This window comes from Natator depressus, chromosome 14 (genome assembly GCF_965152275.1).
Source record: "Natator depressus isolate rNatDep1 chromosome 14, rNatDep2.hap1, whole genome shotgun sequence".
Classification (NCBI taxonomy): Eukaryota; Metazoa; Chordata; order Testudines; family Cheloniidae; genus Natator; species Natator depressus.
In genome coordinates, this window is record NC_134247.1 from 2,380,292 (window position 1) to 2,404,134 (window position 23,843).

The window sequence follows — 23,843 nt, forward strand, 5'->3', positions numbered from 1 at the left end:
TTGAAATGGAATCTCAAGCTAATCAGTTAGAGTAAATAAGACCTGATCATAGATGGTGATGTACAGTTCTCAGTGTGAGTGTGTGGATACTGTAGTGTGGTAGTATTGCATAAATACGCAAAACTTGTAGCTGTGATTGCATAAATAGAATCATCAAAAGATCATCCAGATCAGGACTCCCCAAGGTTATTGCTCTTGAGTAATTAAGGTGATAGAAAATCATATTCATATAGTAAAGCCAACTGACATCACTTTCAGCAATTTCATACTTGTTCATCAGTGCATGTCAGCTGGGCATTTTGACAGCTCTAAGGCTACAATTGTGGCATCAGCTAGGAATGACAGATATAGCTGGATAGCATTTGAAAAGGAATGGAAATTCAGATTGTCCTGTCTGATAGCTGTGACGAGACACAGGCTTCTTGCCAAGGGCTAAAGAAAATTATTCCAACAAATATTATAAGAGAGGGAAACTGTACCAGTGCCCAATAACAGCAATAGAAAATTGTTACCTCTTGTTAACAACTAGTGTAAGTTAAGAGAGGCCAGCATGGTCTTCAGGTGCAGTAACAATCAGTGGCCCAATAACTTTAAAAAATAATTAGTGACTCTTTATTTTAAAAATAATATAAACTATTATCTGAGTAGTGGGTACTGACCTAAAGCCTGATAGAAACTTTTCAGATAATTGCTTTTAGCCTAAGGGAGTGTTGCCACCTTGTCTAGCATCCTGAAGGTATGTTTTGGGCAAAAGTAATGTGGTGGAAAATAACTAAGAGAGAAAATAATGACAGAGGAAAATGCGGCATGGAGAGGGATGAAAAACACCTGTGTAGGGACAAACTAACTAAAGATCTGGAAGAGACAAGAAGGACATAGGTTTAAAAGCTAAAAAAAGACATTAGAAAACAAAACCATGAGTTAAAGAAAGGTACGCCTTCCCAGTCAGAAGTTGAGGTAGAATTCTAGGATCAATGAACGGTCCTAGACAGCAGGTTAATTATTATTCAGCGTTGTTCAAAGATTTAATGCACTCTCCCAGTACCTGGAAGAAACGACTGCCCATGGGTTAGTGCATAGTGATGCATTTCAGTCCACTTAATCTTAAAACCAAGGTACTGTATTATGATTTTATATATCAATGCCCTTGGCAAATCTTTTTGAGAAGCGGGTATTGGCTGTGAATTTGTAAGCTGCAAATTTGTAGGCTATAAAGTTGATACAGTTGTGAAGCAAGCGTGCTGGGCAGACTGTGGGAACACAGACGTGTACTGCTTTGTTTCTCAGAGCTGTGAAACCTGAAATATAAATAGTTAAATGCAGAACAAAATAGATTCTACAAAACAGTATAATGAATGAGTAATTGTGGCTTTTGATTAGCAATGTGGACCTGTACCCTGAAATGTCTAATGTCTTTAGCATTATATGTAGAGCTGAATGAAGAGACCTTGATGGGGGAAGCATGGGAGATATCACCCTACTTCCAGTAGGCTCACCATTGAATTTAATTGTCTGCCTAATTTAGAAGGTAGCTTGTAGGAAGTTTTAAAGCCCGTGACTTTAGCTCTCGAGTATCTCATTGAGTTCATACAAACTTTTCTGTAAGTTCTTACTGTGCCCACAACACATCAATAATATGCCAGTGATATCTTTCCTTCCACTAATAACAAAGCTACTTGGGCCACCACTGTACTTGCATACGATGTTCACGTACAACTTTGTGTTTAACAGCTAAGTGACCAACGGTGTAGGTGTCCGCATGGGACGTTATCTGATAAACTATGACCATGTAGATCATCGTTGCTACCAATGTTATATAATTGCAACAAATCTTGTACAAAATATGTCAAGTAAGGTGTCTATAGAAAGGTTATGATTTGCTGAATATGATTATGCTATTTGTATGCATGTGCCATTTTTGTATCTGAAGTTATGAATATTAACTATGAACCTGTATTTCAAATGTAACACCAACATGGTATTCAGCTTGCACATCTTGAAGGGACTATTCAAGTTAAATGGCTCATCAACGAACACTTAACTCAAAATGGGCCATGGAAAATACCTATCTACACTTGATGGACTTTCCTGTGATGGCCTCCACTATGACTAAACGAAATCATGCATGGACATGTGACTTGCCCATCTGACTCCAAGTACTGTCTTGTTACCTGTAATTTTCCCCAAAGAGAACAGTGGGTTTCCCTTCACTAGGCAGAAGCTGTAAAAGGCCCTGGAAACATCTCTATTTTGCCTCTTTCCTGCTCAAACCTCTGGACTATGAACTTATGCTAATGGAAGCATTCTAACCAATGCTCCCACTTAGAAGCAACCAGAGACTTAACAAGCCAGCAGTTTATTCCATCATTGCTATAAGCCTGAACCAAGAACTTTGCAATTGTTGTATGTATTTGATTTCTTTAACCAATTTTATCTACCTACCTACAGATTTTAGATACTAAAGGATTGGCAACAGTGTGATTATTGGGTAAGATCTGAATTATATATTCACCTGGGTATGTGGCTGGTCCTTTGGGATAAGAAGAACCCTTTTTGTTTGATGAAATTGGTTTTAAATAACCACTCATCATTAAGTATAGTGTCTGGGTGTTGAATCCAGGACTGGAATACCTAAGGAGACTGCTTTTCTGTCTTCTTGTTAGCCAGTGTGCTGAAACAGAAGTTTACTTTTGTTGCTGCTTTGATGTATCTTAATGGGAGAATAACCACCAGTTTTGGGGTGTCTACCCTATTTCTCAGCAGTTTGTCCTGAATTTGGTATTCTCAGTTGTGACCCACGGAGGCACGGTGACACCACATCCTGAGGAAAATGGTCTTTCAGTTCCCAAGGATAACCTGTTGTCATCAATCTCTAAGTGTTTATAGAGCTCCTCTCACTGAAGTTTTTATAGAAGATTTATACAGTTCTGTTCATGAAATTAACTCTGTTCCATGCATACTGTAGCTTCTGTCACCCATTCAAAATTTGCTGTTTCTAATCTAATGGTTTGGCAAAGGAGATCGCATCCATCATGCCGAGTGCGGTTATGTCTTCTAGGCTACAGAAAGATAGGTTGTGCTCTCCTCATAATGTGTTTTGTTGCAGAGGGGGACTCTTCATTTCTATGTAAGTAAAAGAAAATAAACATGCACTATGAAATATTTCAGTTTTACAGGATGGGCTTGAACAGAGAACACTTCAGTCTCAGCCCTTCCATCATTCCCTAAATGGAGCTTTGTTCAGAGTTTAAAATATTCCTTCTTGAAGAACAAAATAAAATTGCAGGCAATAGATGCAACATTTCATAGAAAGATAGGGATGCCTGTGTCTTAAGACACAAAGCAATCAAAATGCAGGAGCGCATTTATTGAAAAGGAGACTTTAAGTTGCAGTTTCGTTAGATGAGTGATATGTATTTTTGGTCTGAATTCCTGTATCCTGATTTACTGTTTGTACAAGATTTGAGCTGTCACCAATACCGGACAACAGCTGTGCACAGTGTTTTAGAGAACTCACTTTGGCAATCTGACAGCTGGTAAAATAACTAAGAGTAAAAAAAAAAAAAAAAAAAACAATCTGGTGTCTTCATATTCTTCTTTGTACACCAATCCCCCACTCTCTCCCCTCTACAGACTTTGCAGCAGCAGTTCTGGAAAGAGAAATGGATGCAATTATCGTCTTATTATGAATGTTAACTCCCACACACTATCACCCCTGATCCTACCACCACCCTTCAATGAAATAGTAAAAAGCTGGACTTTCCTTGTTTTTGTTTGTTTTTCTGATTCTCCTCCACATCACTGAAAAAGATCTTAAAGGTTTATCAAAAACACAAAACAAATGGCTGATTATGTTTCTTATCATGGGTAAAACTAATAGATATTAGTTTTTTGTAATGTGCATCAGAACAAGCTGAGTGGATCGATGGCTAAAAGTCCTTGGCAGACAGGTAGGCGTTTATCTGCTCATTTACAGGCTCTGCTCCCTCTCCTGTCCCCTCCTCCTGCATCCCTGTGTTTATAAATGTGTAAATGATATGTTTGTCTCAGATCTGTAGATCTGCAGGCTTTTGTTTTAAAGTATGCATTCGTCTTCATGAATTGTGAGCTATATTTAATATTTATGCTAAAAGGACATGAGGGATATTTCAGTGAGTAAGTTCTCAAAAAAAAAAAAAAAAAAGTGGGAATTGAAAAATTACCCACTACTTGAGGGCTCTAGTTATAGTGTCTTGTAAAGGTGCCAACAGGCAGAGTATGATTTAAGATGCACATTTTGCAAATCAGCACCTTCATAATAATACTGTAAGTGGGGAGAGAGAAGGAATAAAAAAGAAGCCAGTGCTGAGGCTGTCTTCCTTTGCCTTTGTCTAGTGAGGAAACTCCTGAAGAACAGCGAGTGTGACAGAACAAGGCCTCCATTCCTTAGCCTCCTTGTTGTGTCTGCTGCTGGTCCCACACTCAGGAATGTGTCTTAAAGGGATGAAACCAGGCACTGCAAGGCATTCTTTTTGCTTACTGGCGTGAAATGCTGAGTGTTAACTTGGTTTTAATGTTTCTCAATTATCACAGTTCTGTTGAGCTGTCTGTTGTGTTGATTAAAGGTACAACAAACGTAAAGTGTTGTACTGGGAATGGTTATGGAAGTCCTTTAATATATAAAAAATGATTTAATTGTCTTCATAGCTTGCAAAACTGTACTTAAGGTGCACAGTCTAAGGTAGAAAATGTTTTGTTATCTGTTTAAGATTGTCCTATTCTTATATGCAGGACTTGTCTGCTGTAATATAGCAGCTTTAGTTCTTGAGGCCATTGTGATTCTGGATTTCTAGTCCCTTAGATACGTCCGTTCTGAGTGTCAGGGAGAGACAGAGATTCTGACTTTTCAAAGGGAAACTGAAAGACGTTTTCTTTTCACCAGGCTTTGGCTCAATGTACACCTTTTTCGTTTAACAAGCAAGCCAGCTTCCACGTGGAGGATTTGCTGAACTTGTTTGCTTAGATTTTATGGCCCTTGACACACAAGCATTGGAATCTGCATGGTTTTATACACTGAATGCATGTTTTTAAGGTGGTTGGCTTTGTTAAAGTCAGGGTTACTTCTACTTCCCTCATCAAGTCGTTGAGTAAGAATGGTCTTGTAGCATTGATTTTTACTGACGTTATGCTCCAACTTGGGCTGAAATGCTCTGGGATTTTCATGTTTGTAACATTGTGTTAGTGTTGTGTTACAATGTAACATGTTAGGACTGAGCTGTAGTTGAGTTGTAGCACCCAAGGTTATAATAGGATCATCCAGAAGGAAAGTGAAAGCTGCTGCTCCTTTAGGTGTCTTTGGTTCCCATTTAACATTGCTGCATGATCATCAGGTTGCAGGTATCCAGTGTAGGGTTTGGGGTGCATGGTTTCTGTTGGAATGTGTTTGTCAGAAAAGATGTATTCTTTGGTGCAATCTGCTTAGTGTTCTGAGTTGTGGATGTCAGCCTATGACCTATAATTTTAATATAAAAATCTTGAATAAAATTAACAATAAAGTCCTTAGCATAATTGGCACATTCAGTAAGCCTGAAGTGCATGGACTCTGTAGCAGCCTGATAGCTGACAATAATAGCTAACAGTTAGGTAGCCAGCTCCAGCAAACGATCCAGTGTTCTAGTAGATTAGAACTTTGACATGACATAGTTCAAAAAGTTCGTCTGAATTAATGGTGAATATTGTTAACTGGTGCTGGCTCATAGCGCAGGCATTAGTTTATTTTCCCATAATTCATCAGGCTTATTTAACCTATTTTGGCATGTCCTGGACACTAGCTGACCTTTAAAGTGACTATCTCTTAATTTAGCATTCTTCTAACATAGTCTTTCATATGTGCAAAGGAGGAGAGATCTTATTTTGAGACCCAGTAGCATTTCTCACCTTGCAGAACTGCTTATGTCAGTGAGCTATTGTGATGGAGAAACCTACATAGTTTAAAGTGAAGCTATTACTGAAATTATATATAGCTTCATTATATTTAGACCGGACTATTGCCACAATCCAGCTATTTTTCTGACCTTTATCGGGAGGCATATTTTTTTCCTGCAAAAGCTTTCATGTCTTAAAAAGAACAGGAGGACTTGTGGCACCTTAGAGACTAACCAATTTATTTGAGCATGAGCTTTCGTGAGCTACAGCTCACTTCATCGGATGCATCCATTCATGGATGTTGCATCCGATGAAGTGAGCTGTAGCTCACGAAAGCTCATGCTCAAATAAATTGGTTAGTCTCTAAGGTGCCACAAGTCCTCCTTTTCTTTTTGCGAATACAGACTAACACGGCTGCTACTCTGAAACCTTTCATGTCTTAGAACACCTTCCTTACATTCTCATCTGCCAACACAGTTATTATAGTATAATTCTTGGCCCCTACCCTGCTGTGTGTGCAGTACTTCGCCATTTCCCTCTTCCTTTTATGCAAAGTGTCTTTGGTACGTTGCTACAGATTTTTCAGCGTGAAAGCTATTGAAAATGGCACTTCCAGTGCGTTATATCTGTATGTAGAGAATACATGAGGGGATACTGAAGTATAAAGATTTTATCATGAGTTTTAGGATATCTGCATTGCACACAAGTGGCAATCCTAAGAGCAAAAAGAAAAGGAGTACTTGTGGCATCTTAGAGACTAACCAAGTTATTACAACCCAGCAAGAGTAATGGGCGGGGGAGAGAAGACAGTTTGCTCTCTTCTTTTCCTATATCTGCTGTGCCTCTGTGTTCAGTCCTGCTGAAACCACACCGGAGTTCCCCTTTCTTCCTAACCTGGAGGCAGCAGTAATGATCCAGCTGAGTGTTTGGGAGGGAGCAACTGCCCTCTTTTGGCCAGGATCTTCCTGGGTATCAGCATACCTTGCCCGCACTGGGCACCCATTCACTCCTACTGCTATCTCCACTCAGTGCCCAGCAATCCCCTATCCCAAAACAGCTATGGGTTCTTGCTGTGGCCTCAGTCCATCAATCCTTTTGTGTCTGAAAAACATTTTGGCGGGTCCAGCAAGAAATGGCAGGAGGATTTTAGCTCTGAGGTGAAAAATCATTGAGACCCACTGTTTTAGATGTTATGGTTTTTTTTTTTACTGGGGCTATTTTTGTATCTATCCACTAGTAAAGAGAAGTGCCTTTGTACCAAGAGTCCATCTATACAGAGCTCAGAAGGGAAGAAAAATAATTTCAAAAACATTTAAACAGTTACCTAAAATAGCTGTTCTACACAGATACCTTGGGCCTTTCAAGGCTAGAACCAATATCTAGCCCTGAAAGGTTGCAGAAATATCTGACCATAAATGTGTCAATAGTGCAAGACTGAATATTGTCAATTCTGAGCCTCAGGCTGGTGTAATTTGTGGGGAAATTGTGAATAGGGAAACGAAAACAATGTTGGAGTAGGCTGAGTTAAAATCAGTAAATAAAGTTGGAGAGAAGAAAAGTGGCAGAAATGTTTTGCCATTCGGTTGTTTAGTGAGCATTATATGTAATGCATACTGTTTCCTGTGTATTGAAGTGTTTATGCTTCTATGCATCTCAAATATGCATGTGCACATAATTAATACTGTTCACTTATTTTTGGTGTCATCAGGCCCGGTACAAGCAGAGCCTCGATCCTACTGTGGATGAAGTTAAGAAACTATGTACATCGCTGCGTCGAAATGCCAAGGAAGAGAGGGTCCTCTTTCACTACAATGGGCATGGTGTTCCCAGGCCAACAGTGAACGGGGAGATCTGGGTCTTCAACAAGGTGCGTCAGCTAGAAGTGTGGCTAAAAAGGAGCATGCGCCATGAAATCTGTTACTATTTGTAGGAGAGGAAATTAATCTCCAGGGATTAAAATGACTTCATGAATGTTCGGTTCCAGAACTGACATTTGTCCTCTTTCCTTGTCCACTCTCAAAGTTCTTTGTCAGAACAGGCATCTTGTCCCTCTGCCCGAGAAGTGCTAAACACTTGCTCTCCCAGAGCCTTAGTTAATGCTGCTCTTCAAATAGTCAGAGGGGACATTTACAGAGTAATTAAAGGTGCCAACTATATCCAAGTCCCTCTACCTTCTCTCTCAAGTTGCACACCTCGCTCCTACCAGATTTGGAGCAAAAGGTGTAGCTCTTCTCAGATGCTTGGCTTCCCTACCTTGTGTCATTGGCTTAGTTGTTAGCCTCTTAAAATAGAGTTTATGTTGAGAGTGCCAATGAACCCTGAATAGCTGTAGTTCCTGCTGTGCCAGTACAGTGCATGAGAGACAATAAAATATTCTCAGTTCCCAGTTCTAAAGTACAGAGTATTCTGGTGCTAGTGAGTACAGTATAGTAGGCAACTCTTGCATTAAGGCCTTTGTCACTTTTACTGAGGACAGCAAGACTAGCACAATTGAGTATTTGTACAGCTGCTGGTATCACATATTAATACAGAAACTGCTACTCTGTTACATTGGGGCTCATAATTATGGCTAATTAAGCTGAATGTACTTTGCCTCCCTTTTAATTCATGCATTTAGTACCTATGAAAGGTAAATGATGGAGAACACAGGTTTATTCCAATGTTTATTTACTGTCTTGGTACAGTTGCAATAGAGACTTACTGTCAGTCGCTGAAAGGTGCATCCAGTGGAGGGAGAACTTGCTCCCATTTTTATATAACTTGCTTCTCTTTTAGTTTTTGATTTATATTGTGCCAAGAACAACATTGCACCTGTGACAGGGTGGATCACAGAAACCCCCTTGGGGTTGCGAACTGATGTGCCAAGACTACTTCTGCCCCTGCTTTCCCTGCCAGCTTGGGACTCCAGCACCCTGTCTTGCTGAGACAGACACGCCAGTCTGCTCCAACACAGACCCAGGGTCTGAACCACATGCTCCAAAGCTGCAGACTTAACTGAAAGCAATTTAAGAAGTGTTCCTGTTTTTTACACTCAGATGCTCAACTCCCAATGGGGTCCAAACCCTAAATAAATCCATTTTACCCTGTATAAATCTTATACAGGGTAAACTCATAAATTGTTCGCCCTCTACAACTCTGATAGAGAGATATGCACAGCTGTTTGCCCCCCACCCCCCACCAGGTATTAATACATACTCTGGGTTAATTAATAAGTAAAAAGTGATTTTATTAAATACAGAAAGTAGGATTTAAGTGGTTCCAAGTAGTAACAGACAGAACAAAGTGAATCGCCAAGCAAAATAAAATAAAACATGCAAGTCTAAGTCTAGTACAGTAATAAAACTGAATACAGATAAAATCTCACCCTCAGAGATGTTTCAATAAGTTTCTTTTACAGACTGGATGCCTTCCTAGTCTGGGCACAATCCTTTCCCCTGGTGCAGCCCTTGTTCCAGCTCAGGTGGTAGCTAGGGGATTTCTCATGATGCCCCCCGGCTTTGTTCTGTTCCACCCCCTTATATATCTTTTGCATAAGGCCGGAATCCTTTGTCCCTCTGGGTTCCCACCCCCTCCTTCTCAATGGAAAAGCACCAGGTTAAAGATGGATACCAGTTCAGGTGACATGATCTCATGTCACTGTAAGACTTCATTACCCACTTGCCAGCCTACAGGTATACAGAAAGACTTACAAATAAAACAGAGCCATCTACAGGTAATTGTCCTGGTTAATGGCTCCCATTAAGATTCCAAACCACCATTAATGGCCAACACTTTGCATAACTAAAATAGGACCTCAGAGCTATATTTCATATTTCTAATTTCAGATACAAAGGTGATACATTTATATAAATAGGATGATCACACTCAGTAGATTATAAGCTTTGTAATGATACCTTACAAGAGACCTTTTGCATGAAGTATATTCCAGTTACATTATATTCACACTCATTAGCATATTTTTATAAAATCATATATGTGCAATGACACAGCACCCTTCTCACATCTTTTGGTTTTTTTGCAGTTGAAAAAGAATCCAGGAGTGATATGAGAGAATTGGGGCAGGAGGGGAATATAATTTTATTCCAGTGCATCTAAATTGGAGACTTGATTAGCATTCAGCCCACCATTTTAAATAACTCATTTGAAAGCTGAATTTGGTGTAAGAACAAATAGCGGTGACCTTCTTATTTAATGGACAATGGGTAATAAATAAGACAAATAATGCTGGGCAGAATGTGTTACACATGCAAGAGGAACATATTATTGCTCAATGACGTTTGTGTTATGCCAAATGCATTTTTAAGAACTTACTGGATATTTGCCAATTTGCTTGCTATCTCAGCTGGTGTAATCTGATAAGGACTCTACTGGTGATTAGGATGAGGGGCCCCTTCTGATTTATGGTCCAGTCTAGGGAGAAAGATTTGATCTGCATAAAGGAGGTTGAAATTTAATAGCCTTTTTGCAATGTGTTAACAAACGTTGCCTCCCTTTTGGAAGGGAAGGCAGCAAAGTGACTCTTCCCACTCCCTTATTCAAAGGAAGACTTTGGAAAAATATGATAAAAATAGGGAAAACCAATAATTTTTAGAGACCATTTGTAAGGATGTGAGTTTTAGGACCAGGTAAAAGCTAATGAGGCTCAACATGTGTTCCCCCTTCCCTCCTGGTTGAAATAGCAGATGGGCTGAAACACAGAATATCAGGGTTGGAAGGGACCTCAGGAGGTCATCTAGTCCAACCTCCTGCTCAAAGCAGGACCGATCCCCAACTAAATCAGCTATCCTCAACATACTATTGCTAAATCAACTAAATCAGTATCCCCAACATACTATTGATCTTTTAAAATCACACTAACATATGTATCCATTTCTCTGAGGTCTGAAATGGGCCTCTAATATGAAGATCCTCTTGACCAGGAAGCTCTTAAAATGCATGTTGTAATAATGCTAATATATCCTTTTAAGCACTATATGAAAATTACTCATAAACCTGCTATGTAACTGCAAAGAGGTGGTATTGTTACTTATGGAATACTGCTGAGTATCCAAAGATAGAAGAAAACTATAATTTGGAGACTGGGTCCCAACATTTGGGTGTGCCAACTCTTCTGGACCGTATTTATTCACACTTTAACCCTTTCCTCTCATTTTCCTCCCATAAAATTAGTCTGCTCCTCTTGTAAGTGCAGTGGCATGGACTGGGGACAAACTACCTTACCAGTATGTGGCCTGTCGACAGACTTGCCAAACATCCCACATCTTGTGGGACACTCAGTCACCCTGGCTGCCCCGGGCATACTCCTGCAGCCCTGAGTGTCACATGGGACAGCAGGAATGCAGGCAAGCAGGATCGCGGGGGGGGCTGCAGTTGTAGCTCACGGCTGCCAGAGGTTGCTGTGGTGCACCTGGTGCAGGCAAATGAGCGGCCTCTGGCTTTCCGTGTCCCCGCTGGATCAGAGTGGAGAAAGAGCAGGTGGTAACAGCAGGCAAATGGTGGCAGCAATGGCAGCGGCAGGTGAGAGGGATTCAGTACTGGTCCCTGGCTTTTCTCCCAGCAATCAGCCAGCCTCAGGCGTCCCAGACACTCATATATACCTACCAACCCCTCCCCAAGCTCCCACAAAATCCTAACCCAGGCACCCCATCTTCCTCGGATACCCACACAAACCTAGCTGTCCCCAGACTTTTATCCCAGGTTTTCCCCCAGCCTCTGAACCTTGCCTGAACTTGCTTTTCTTGGCTACCCCCAGCCTCCCAAATGCCCTTACAAATACACCTTGCCATGCCCCCAATTGGCATCACCCACCTACTCCCTTGACACTCTTCCGCCACCTGCCACAGTTGCCAAACTTGTGCCCTACCTCTGCCACTGCTTATGGCAGGGTGTATTGACCTTAAGTTGAAATTTATGGGCGTATACACGTTATTTGAAAATACACACCTTACATAATGTGATAATTTGCACCTTTGTAAACTTGCATAAAATGTCACACATGGAGCAGCACAAAACTCGTTGCTTGTGTGCAGAATGTATTATTTCTGTCCCCAAGGCCAGGTCCCCAGCATGCCAGGACTCATCACTGCCACCGACCCTACTTACATTTTTAAACTGTTAAAGGACTGCACATATAAAGGAAGGGCCAGAACAGCCACTTGGCTCCCAACCTTTCCAGGCTACTGTACCCCTTTCAGGAGTCTGAGTTGTCTTGCGTATGCCAAGTTTTACCTCACTTAAAAACTACTTGCTTACCAAATCAGACCTAAAACGACAGAAGTGTCACAGCCACTGTTAGTGACAAATCGCTGATTTTCTCATTTTTACCATATAATTATAAAATAAATCAACTGGAATATAAATATTGTACTTACATTTCAGCACATCGTATTTAGAGCAGTCATTTAGACAAGTCATATGAAATTTTAGTCTGTACTGACTTTGCTAATGCTTTTTATGCAGCCTGTTGTAAAACTAGACAAATATCTAGGTGAGTTGATGTACCCCCTGGAAGACCTCTGTGTTCCCCTAGTTGAGAACCACTGACTTAGGGTATATCTATACTGCAATGTAAGCCTGGGGTCAGACTGAGATTTGAACCCAAAATCTCTTCCTGTCTATACACAAATCTCTCAGACTCAACCTTGGTCCTAGGACCCTACGGGACTGGATGATCCGAGCCCCGGTCAAGCTGTGACCAAGGGCTCAAGCCCTATTGCTTTGCAGTGTAAGTACAGCCCCCCCGATTTGGGTCCTGGAAGTCCACCAAAAGTATCCCACAATCCCATAGGCCAACTTCCTTTGTCCTTTCTAATGGAAACAGGAGCAAGTCCCCATGGTGTGCAGCAGCAGCTCACTGAGTCAACATTAACCCTTCCATTGTCTTCTGACCACTCAGCTGCAAATGCACCGTCAGAAAGCCTTCTGTGTTTGCAGTGGAGACTGAACAGCAGCTGCCTTTTGCCAAGCATGCTGCTTCATGGTCGTGGGAGCACAGCCCGATTTTGGTAAATCTCTGGTGCCAGGCCAGCAAAACTGTGGACTTTAGTGAGAGTACTAGGAATGACTATGCATACGCAAACAGCGAAGAAGCTGGCAGGTTTTCACGTTTACCAGACCGCAGGCCAGTGCAGGGAGAAGATGACATGCCAGTTTTATGAGGAGTTTGACCAGCTGCTGGGCATTGTGACCAGCTGCTGGGCATTGTGACCAGCTGCTGGGCATTGTGACCAGCTGCTGGGCATTGTGACCAGCTGCTGGGCATTGTGACCAGCATGGAGCCAATGGTGGTGATGATGACCGGGTCAGCTGGTCGTCTGCTGGCCTCAGTATCCATCATGGTGACTGGTGGGAGCCAGCAGCAGGTACCGAGGGAGGACAGTGGACTCACTCTGTTGCTGGAACCGGTCCCAAAGCAGCTTTGGAGCAGCAGCAGCATGTTCTGGGCCTACGCTTGAAGGAGCCATTTGATGTTCCCCTGAGAAACCGCCCACTCCGGAGCTGATTGAAGCCACCCCTGAGCCTGGTAAGTTTCTGGCTCCATTTCAGTGTATGTTAATACAGTAATGGGCAGGATTTCTACTTTATGAACCAAAGCAAAGGTTATGAGAAGCCCTTGCTAGCAACGTGTATAAGCTAATGGTGCATTGTACGTCAGTGCCTTGGCGTCCCCTTCCCTCTGTCTCCCTACCACGTGGAGTTCAAAGTGACAATTGGGAAATGCAAACTGTAAAGAACATCTTTAATGTGTATTGTTACTGGAAAGGCACAGATTTTTGCTAGGGCCATTCCTGTTTCTTAAAGGTAATAACCTTCCATTGCCATGCCTGTAAGTATGCCACTCTGTAACCACTCACTGGTCTGTCAGGCCATCTGGAAACAGTGTGGGTGTGGGGCAAGTGGAAATGTGCTCAGTTTTACAAATCTGGTCCATTTCAGTTACAGGTAGTCAGTGAAGTCCACAGATGATAAAATCATTTGTGCCAAATATGGCTGGGGTTGGAAACTTTGTCCAGAATTGTGCTGAGGGGGAGGAAGGCTATGGAGTCCTGTGTGTTTGCATGCAGCCATGACAGGATTAGCCATGTGGAAGCTAATGCAGCATCCTGTTGATCTTTCTCATGAATTCTGACCCAATCCTGGGTGCTGATAGCTGCAAACTTTTCCTGAAGCAGGAACTCCAGATAGGTAGTCATGTTTCAGAGTGGGACATATTTTCCAGGAACACCTCAGTAGCTGACTAGCCTGTCCCCATCATCCGAGTACTGTTCAGTTACTATAAACTTCAGGTTTCGCACCAGCAGCTTGAAATAACTTCTCCCTTTGCCCATCAGGCACCACAAAAGCTATTATGTCCTCCAAAATATGGAAAGACTGCACTGATGGAAAAAGCTTTTGTCGCATAGCCACTGATGCCTCCCCTGCAAAAAACCCAAGGAGTTCTGCAGTTTTCTAAAATAAAAACAGCTTTGCATTTTTAACTAACAGTTGTGTCTGGACCTCTTTTGCGGCAATTAATTAGGCTGTGTCCAGGAGCTTCTGTGGTCTGAAGCATCCCTCTCACAATATATTGATGTTCAGTTTGTGAAAGTATCATTTTATGTCTTTGAAATTCCCCGAGGACTTTTTCTGTGCTCCTGCACTGAGCTATTTGAGACGATAACCCTCTGTGCCTTGTCCTGTTCCAGGCCCCTCGACTTCTACTGACTGCAGCATCTCCACAGCTAGCCCACGTTGCAGCAGAAGCCTGGGCCGACAGACCTTCATGGACTATTCCAAGAGGAACCGTTTCCATGATGAACTTGTGGTTGAAGTTCTGGAGAGGGCCAACAAGCAGATCCTGAATCAAAGACAGAGGGATTTGTGGCTAGAGGAAAGGCATGGCAAGAGGCCGGAGGAAAGACTCGGTCTGGCTGCACAGCTTGAGGGCAGGGTTTCAGTGCAGGAGCAGGCACTTGCTTTGTAGTTCCTGGAGCAGGCATGGCAGCCGAGGGAGGAAGACCGAGCTCAGCAGAAACAACAGTTTGAGTGGCTCATGCCACTAATGACTGCAAGAGTAGTGGCTCCTGCTGCATCACCCACACCACAACCTGAGTGCCTGCATGCTAGCTACCCTATGCTGCAGTCCAGAAGCAGCTTGGAAGACTCCCAGGGCTGAATGGTACATGCAGTCGGGTCCCATGAGCGGCTGGACAGGGCAACCTTGCCCCATGCAGCCCTTCATATTGACCCTCTCCCCTGTGGATGCCTCCACCCCACTTCCTACAGTGCCAAGTGCACGACAAATGAGGAAAGAAGGAAAAGGAGAAACGGGTTGCCAGGGGACATACCATGGTAGGGGCTTTCTGTCTTCCACGTGGTTTCACTGTTTGTACTGTTTATATGCACTTGGTTTTTATTTTTTTTCCCCCTGTAAGATTCTGTAGTTACTGTTGTTTTGGTGTGGTAATTGGAGCTGGCCTGCCTGGGAATGGATGAATATTGTACTTTTCTAATACATGTTTATAAATAAAGCTTTATATTTCATCGGGAATGTTTATTGCTATCATCGCTTCACATCATACAGTGTGTTTTCAAAGTAATAAAGATGAACACCTGATCAGGGATAATTAAGAATTAGTGTGCAAAGACTGTCCCTCAATAAGTTATCTATAGCAATTCCTACTTCAATCACTTCCTTACATCAATCCATACTATGAATAACCCCCACCCACTCTTTCATAAGTGGTCATATCATGCATAAGTATATTGTATGGCACTAAACTCCCCACTCGTCCTCAGGCACTGAAACCCCTCTCAGTCAATGAGCCCTCCCTCGCACCCTGTTCCCACAAGCAGATTCATAAAGTACTATTCCCCTTTCTCCATTGGGCCATTCAAGTCCATATGGTGGGAGTGCAAAATATCCCTGACTATGTTGCCCAGGTGCATCCACTTCCAGCTGTGGTAGTTGGACTTTCTGGCGGAGTGTACTGATTCAGCGGCCCCTCAGGGTCATAGGTTCATTCCACGGGAAATGGCTACTTCTGCCTTCACAAAGATTGTGAAGAGCACAGCAAGCCACAGTGATGTGGACAGCATTGATGACACTGGAATCCAAACGGGTCTATAAATAGTGCCAGTGGGATTTCTGTCTGCTAAATGCATGTTCAGCAACCATTCTACATATCCTGAGAGAGTAATGAAACTCTCTTTTGCTAGGGTGTCTGAAATCAGGGTACAGTTTCATAAGCCAAGGCAAAAGTGAGTATGTGGGGTCCCCCAGAATAACAGTGGGGACAGTAACTCAGTTTATGACATGTCATTTGGTGGGACTAGTGTCCCAGCCTGTCCCTGAATGTACGCTCCTGATCGACAAAAAACCTCAATTTTCCCAGTGCAGCCTGTGTTTGTTCATAAATCACCCTCTGTGGCTCAGGAGGGGCAGCATAACAATGGAGCAGTGCCTTTTGCCATATGTGTACTCATGCTTCCTGAGGAAGGCAGACGATGGGCACAAGTCCCATTGGTGGCCCCACCGCAGTTTGGAACCCCATTCTCTCAAAGCCAGCAATTACTTCAGGAATATCTTTTATGCCTGCCACCGTGGGGTAAACCACACACCTGATTGCCTCAGAAACCTCCGCCACTATTTTACCCACAGTCAACTTCCCAACACCAAACTGGTGCAACAGACTTGTAGCAAGCAACCTGGGGTAACCAGTTTCCTGACAGCTATAGCAACCTGCTTCTGGACTAGCCAGGGTGGCCTCATGCATGTGTCTTTACGCTGGAGGGTCAGAGTAAGCTGCTCACAAAGCTCCAGAAATGTAGCTTTCTTCATGTGAACGTTCTGGACCGATGGTTGGGCATCCCAGGTCTGCATGATGATTTGATCCACCAGTCTATGCTTGTGGCCTTGCACTTACACTGCACCATAGATATACTGTTATGGGCTAATACTCTGCATTGCCGTATGGGAGATCAAAGTTTGACTCCTGGGTTCTTGCTGTGGAGACTGGGAACCTGAAAAGTGGAGGGTGTTACAACCTGTGAGATGTTTGGTGGAATGCCTTTTATTACTCGCTAGAGGCCCTTTCCAGGAAGCTTGTTAGAGAAGCCCTGCCTTTCTCTCTTGCCAAGGAGAATAGGGAGGTTGAGGCCTTAAGCTGGGGGAGGGAGGAGGAGAATATAAAATGAGGGAAAAATTTGGGGAACCTGACAGAGCTGGAAAACTACCAGTGTGGAAGGAGATAGACAATAATCTGATAAAATACACCACTTCTTAGTTCTGTCAGTACGTACTTTCAGACTTTAACTGTACTCTGTATCTCCCCTTCTAACCTCACAGGTTTCTTTGGTCTTTTGATTGTTTATCACTGAGTAGATTCTGGTGAGATGCCAAATAGTGAATTGGTGCTTCCTGGACCTTAAATTTGTTGCTGAAATACCCCATTTCCTTGCAGATTTCATTTTAATAGAAGGGAAGCATGCCTTGGGATGCCTAGGTACACTCTCAGGGGGCAGATCCTTTATATAGCATCCCATCCTGAGAGCTTAAACCATGCAGCATTCATTGGAACCAGGGCTGACACTCGTCAGACACCCCCTGTCGCTTAAACACCACATCTCCCAGAACTTGACCCAAAGGTGTGAGCCTTCTGGTTTCCATCTTCCAGGTGCCACGGTACGTGTGGCATGTAATGCACAGAAGTTTAACACATTATTTCTTTTCACTTAATTACTAGGGCAGTTAACTCACGTGATTAACTCAAAAAAATTAATAGCGATTAATCACAGTATTAATCGCACTGTTAAACAATATAATACCAATTGAAACTTTTATAAAAAATTTTGGCTGTTTTTCTGTATTTTCATGTATATTGTATTCTGTGTTGTAACTGAAATCAAAGTGTATATTTTTGATTATAAATATTTGCACTGTAAAAATGATAAAAGAAATAGTATATTTTCAATTCACCTCATACAAGTACTGTAGTGCAATCTCTGTCATGAAAATGCAACTTACAAATGTAGGGTTTTTTTGTTACATAACTGCACTCAAAAACAAAACACTGTAAAAGTTCAGACCCTACAAGTCCACTCAGTCCTACTTCTTTTTCAGCCAATCAATAAGAGACAAACAAGTTTGTTTACAATTACAGGAGATAATGCTGCCCTCTTCTTATTTACAATGTCACCAGAAAGTGAGAACAGGCATTTGCTTGGTACTTTTGTAGCCGGCATTGCAATTTATTTACGTGCCAGATGTGCTAAACAGAAGTCTTAAAAGAGCAACACTCTGATGCGGAAACTACAGAACCCGGACCACCAAAAAAGAAAAACAATCTTCTGCTGGTGACATCTGACTCAGATAATGAAAATGAACATGCATCGGTCCGTACTGCTTTGGATTGTTATCGAGCAGAACCCATCTTCAGCATGGACCCATGTCCCCTGGAATGGTGGTTGAAACATGAAGGGACATATGAACCTTTAGTGCATCTGACACGTAAATATCTTCTGATGTCGGCTACAACAGTGCTGTGTGAATGCCTGATCTCACTTTCAGGTGATATTGTAAACAAGAAGTGGGCAGCACTATCTCCTGCGAATGTAAACAAACTTGTTCATCTGAGCGACTGGCTGAACAAGAAGTAGGACTGAGTGGACTTGCAGACTCAAAAATTTTACATTGTTTTATTTTTGAATGCAGCTTTTTGTACATAATTCTACATTTGTAAATTCAACTTTCATGATAAAGCAATTGCACTACAGTACTTGTATTAGCTGAATTGAAAAATACTTTTTTTTACAGTGCAAATACTTGTAATCAAAAATAAACATAAAGTGAGCACTGTATACTTTGTATTCTGTGTTGTAATTGACATCAATATGTTTGAAAATGTAGAAAACGTCCAAAAATATTTAAATAAATGGTATTCTATTAATGTTTACCAGTGCGATTAATCGTAATTAATTTTTTTAATTGCTTGACAGCCCTATTAATTACACAAGAAATACACATCTGTCCAAAAATAATAAACCCTACACACATTTCTCGGCCTCGATTTCCTCATCTAGTACAGCGCATTCATTGGGCTGGGATCAGGGTTCTTTCATCCCATCTAGAGTCCTTCTGTTCCAATGCACTGCTTGTGATTTGAAACATGGGGCCTTCTCCTTAGGTGAGATTGCTTCTTCTGACCATGTCCAGTCTGTACCCTTCCTTCCTTCTGCCTGAACTTTTCTTGTGTGTGTCTGTCTTCTTCCCCGTCCCTGCCTTTCCCTTCCCCTTGTTTGGTTTCCTGGCTTCTTTTTTCCAGTTTTTTGGGAATTTTTCACTCTTCCACTCTCCCCTGCAGAGGGGTAGGTGAGAAATGGTTTTCCTAGGCTGAAGCTCACCCATTGTTCAAGGTGTTTCACTGAGTTCTAACTACCCTCCATTGTATCTGGTCTAGGAGGACTTGATACAGCTCATGCCAGCAAAGGTAGAATTCACATACATACACACAGAGGTATTCAAAAACACACCAGTTTCATAACGACAACTTTGCAATATTAACCAGCATTCATAAATTGTAAAGACAGATTTACAAAAGCATCACACTAAGTACAGATTAGATGCAAAGCCCCTCCCCCAAAATGTAGACGTATAAATTATTCAAAAACAAGTATTTTGAAAGTTACCCTAGTCCTCGGCTCCCAAACATCTGATGCTCTGGGTAGATTGAAGCTGTTAAATTGTAAGGAAAATACCAATTTTATGTGCTAAATTACCCAATCTGATCCAGAAAAATAAGATCTCCCAATGGTCCTCTTACGTAGTTGACTGAAATCCAGTTCGTTGGTACAGTCACTGGCAATTGGATTGACATACTGTTGAGTGTGTCCCAGGGATACACTGGATAACACTATTCCAGTTCTGCCCTTTCTCTAACTCTAGTATTGCAACTCCCTGCCAGGGAATCTGCAAATTATCTACTTATCCTTCAGCAGGAGACGACAGAATTTGCAATGGGTCCGTGTGACTCTAAGAATCCATCGTTGTATGGCAGTGCTATATTTATGAGAGACTAAGCATTATATATTCTGATATGAAGATTAAAAAGGATAAAGCCTTCAGGAAGTATTATTTCAGCCTGATTCACTTCAGCTACAAAGCCAAATCTCGGTGGCTTTGTTTAGTTAAACAGAGTTCAAATTCCAGGGGGAATTGATGTGAAACCGAGAATGTGGCACAATTTGGATAAGACACTGAAAAAGCTAATAGTTAAATTAACTTAGTGTTTAAAAAACAAACCTGCCTTCCCCTGCACACACATTTTCTGTGAGTTAAATTTTTCATAACTCTTGTCATGTTGTGCTTGCTGTGGTGTAAGTGCCTCTGTGGTTAGCTTAATCTTTCAGGGCAGCCTTGTGAAGCAAGCCTAGGGTTTTTTTGATGTTTAATCTAGCCTGACAGATAAAGAGGATCGTAATAAATAAATAATCTGAAACCCATCTCTGTTTGTTTATTTAGAATGAAAACCTGGTCTTTTATGTGTTCAGTAGGAAAAAGAAGACCATCCTGATGTGCCCCCTCTGTCTGTCCTATGTTGCAGTTGGGAATTCAGGGTAGAAAGTAGGAAGGTGCCTACTCTACCCTCACTTTTACTAGGATTGCTCATGGTTCAGAAAAGCATTCAGCTCTCTAATTTGTAGAGGGAGATAGTTTTACAGTGATACCTGTATGGGGCAGAAAACAGTTACAGTTGGGATAATCTTTCCTCCTTTCTCTTCAACTGCAGCATCCAGTGGTTCACTGCAGCGTGATAAAATGTGGCGTTACTCTGGGCAAGCCTTTGAATGCTTGCAGTGCTTTAATTTTTTTCTGCAGCTTGACAAACAAACCATTCCCCAAGTGAGGCGGCTGATGAGATAATTATACATATGAAAATAACTGGGGATGGGTTCCCACAGGGTGATCCCCACAAGGCTCTTTTCCTGAATTTTACTGAAAGATTCCGTTAGGTTGTGAAATCCCAAGGCAGAAAAGGAACATAGGAATCTGCTGAAGAAACATTCTAGCTTTCCGGGAATTGACGCCTACATAATCTTCAAACACTGTCTTGTCTTTGATATGAAGTGGGAAGAGAAATGGCACCACACATTGGAAGGAAGAATTATTTCTTTAGAGCTCCAGTTTATTTCTGGATTAGTGGTTTTTATTATTTTTGCAAATAGATGCACGAAATGCAAGCACTAGCAGAAGCCCAAATTACATGATTAAGCTCTTCAGTAATATGCTAACCGTATAGAACTTGCGAAATAATAAAAACGTAAATAAAAAACAAACTTCCACATGTTCAATGTGGCTCTTATTGACTTGGTGTTAAGATCTCCAAGAAACTGGACGGTTTCTTAAACATTTAGTATTTATCATTGTTCAATTGATATATAATCTCCTCTAAAGTTGCTAAAGTAAGAAGACCCACATGCCATTCAGTGATGTTAATTTGGTGTGCCGAAAGATTTGTTAGAACCTGGAGGTCAGTAATGGTGATTGCCTTGCGTAGTGAAAGTTTTATTATAAGGGGAGCTGGAAGCGACACCTATATTTAAGATGTGTAACATTTTCTATTGTAAAACACTCTTCTGCCCTCTGAAAAGATCTAGCGCCAACATTGCTACAGCAAGGGGAAAGCCCTCTGAGTTTGAAAACTGCCGTTTCTTTGTCCCAGTAAAGTCTGGTCAAGTTTTGCTGAGAGAAACTTTTGAGAATTGTCATTCCCTTTTCTCGCTTCCATTCCTCATGAAAATGTTGGCAATCTGCTGAATAACTAAACATCAATCTTCTAAAGCAGCAGTTCTCAAACTGTGGGTTGGGACCCCAAAGTAGGTTGCGACTCTGTTTTAATGGGGTCACCAAGGCTGGTGTTAGACTTGCTGGGGTCTGGGGCTAAAACTGAAGTCCAAGGGCTTCAAGCCCTGGGTGGCAGGGCTCAGGCTTTGGCTTTGGCCTGGGTGCCAGGACTCAGGTTACAGGCCCAGCTTCCCCTGACCATCCCTCGGACCCAGGGCTGCCAGGTGTCACGCACATCACAGATCTGTCACACCTGCCCACAGCTCAACCGAAATGTCATGTGTAGAATCCAAGAGGGAAAGGAGCTGCAGCAACAGATGGCCTAGCTGACAGGTCCCACATCCCAACCCCAGAGGCGCCAAGTCCTCAGAGATCTTAACCAGCCTGTTCTCAACCAGCCCCCTAGCTGGACCCCAAAGAGTTGCCCTCCAGATGGACTCCAACTATCAGTCTCCAGACAGCAACAACCCACCTATTACAGCACCCACCCAACCCCAACTGCATCCAGCACTTCTACATCCGTACCCAGGAACCCCCTAGACAACAACTGGCACATCAGCAACCCCAAACACTCAATCACCCCCTCATCTAGTACAGCATCCATGGACAACTATCTATCCCCCAACAGCATCTGCCTTAGCCTCAGAGCTGCCAGGTTTTGTGCAGCTCCATGTCCTGCCACTGCTTGAGGAAGGGTGTACTGACCATATGCTGCCATTTATGGTCGCATGAAAATTATTTGCAGTGTAAATTATTTGCTGGAAATATTTGCATAAAACTAGTTTTGCTTGAAATTTTCATGTTCTGAAGATAAACTAGAACATCTCTTGAAAAAGAGTATTCTTCAAAAGGGTTTTGACTTAATGATATCCTGCATTTTCACATACGACTTGTTCTTCCCTTTAAATGGCTTATCACTTCAGACTTTACACATAGGTAAATGTTCTTAAGAATTTGAGCATTAGATAAGTTAACTATTTTTGTGGTGGGTAATTTAAATCCCACTGAATTTAAATGGGAGTTATAGGCCCGATTGTCATCCTAACAATGTCAATGGTAGTTTTTAAAAAAAGAAAAGGAGGACTTGTGGCATCTTAGAGACTAACGCATTCATTTGAGCATAAGCTTCCATGAGCTACAGCTCACTTCATCGGATACATTCAGTGGAAAATACAGATAGTGGAAAAGTGGTAGTTTTTGCAATTGATATTAGGGGGAGCAGAACTGGACACTGTATGTGTGAGCATGTTGCCCTCTGGCTGCAGTTGAGAAAGAACAGAAAGCTATGTGATGCTTAGGTGATGCTAGGAGGGATTTCTGTAGCTCCAGTGTTTTTGGAGGTGAAGGATTAGGGTTACAGTCTCAGTTCTGCAGCTCTGTGGTTTATATAAAGAGGGACTATAGCCACTCCATAGCTAAGGTTGCAATAAGTGTCCTATTTTAAGGCCCTTTTTAAAAACCCTCTTGTAGCTCAGAAGAAATAAGACCCTCACACCTTCAATTTCTAATGGAAAATGCAGCACTTACCAATTCACAGACCTTCATAGATATGAAGGTCAGAAGGGACCATCATGATCATCTAGTCCGAGACGCTGTGTTTATGGGAGCGTCATGTAGTTAGGCAGGCTTTGTAGGACTTAACTTTATCAGTTCATTTTGAAAGATGCACAGTTGTGGTTTAAAGGCTGCAATAAAGCAGTGAAAGGGTCTCATTAAAGCAACCCTAGAGGTGTCTGCTGGTGGGCATCTTTGCCGGGAGCAGCCGTTTTAACCTTCAATTAAATTAAAGAGCGACCTGTTTCTGAAGATGAAGCTTTTTATGACTTCTTACTTTCTGTGTCCTGCATCAGCACTGCAGGGGCCTGAAATGAACCCAGGCTGTTGGGCGTCAGCTTACACCTGCTACCATGCTTCAGAGGAATCTTGAAGCAGATTTTAGAATCTGTAAACTTTCAAGCTCAATTTAGCAGGCAAGTGATATGGCCGAATCTGTTTGCGTATTACAGGTGTGAGTGGGGTTGTCATGTAGAATCAGCACTTGGCCCTGAACACATGCAGACTTTCATCCCGTGATCTCAAAAGGAGAATTCATGGAATGCATATTTCAGTGCATCAGAGA

The 23,843-nt window shown here is 42.1% G+C and overlaps 1 protein-coding gene across 5 annotated transcripts in view; it reads left to right on the forward strand.

The window, feature by feature from the left end:
- Positions 1 to 23,843, forward strand: part of RPTOR (regulatory associated protein of MTOR complex 1) — a 306,196-nt gene that overhangs the window by 102,313 nt on the left and 180,040 nt on the right. For all 5 annotated transcript variants that reach the window (XM_074970551.1, XM_074970550.1, XM_074970552.1 and 2 more), the window contains exon 4: positions 7,613 to 7,771. In XM_074970551.1, coding sequence (XP_074826652.1) covers positions 7,613 to 7,771 — 159 coding nt within the window. The remainder of the gene's footprint in view (positions 1 to 7,612; positions 7,772 to 23,843) is intronic.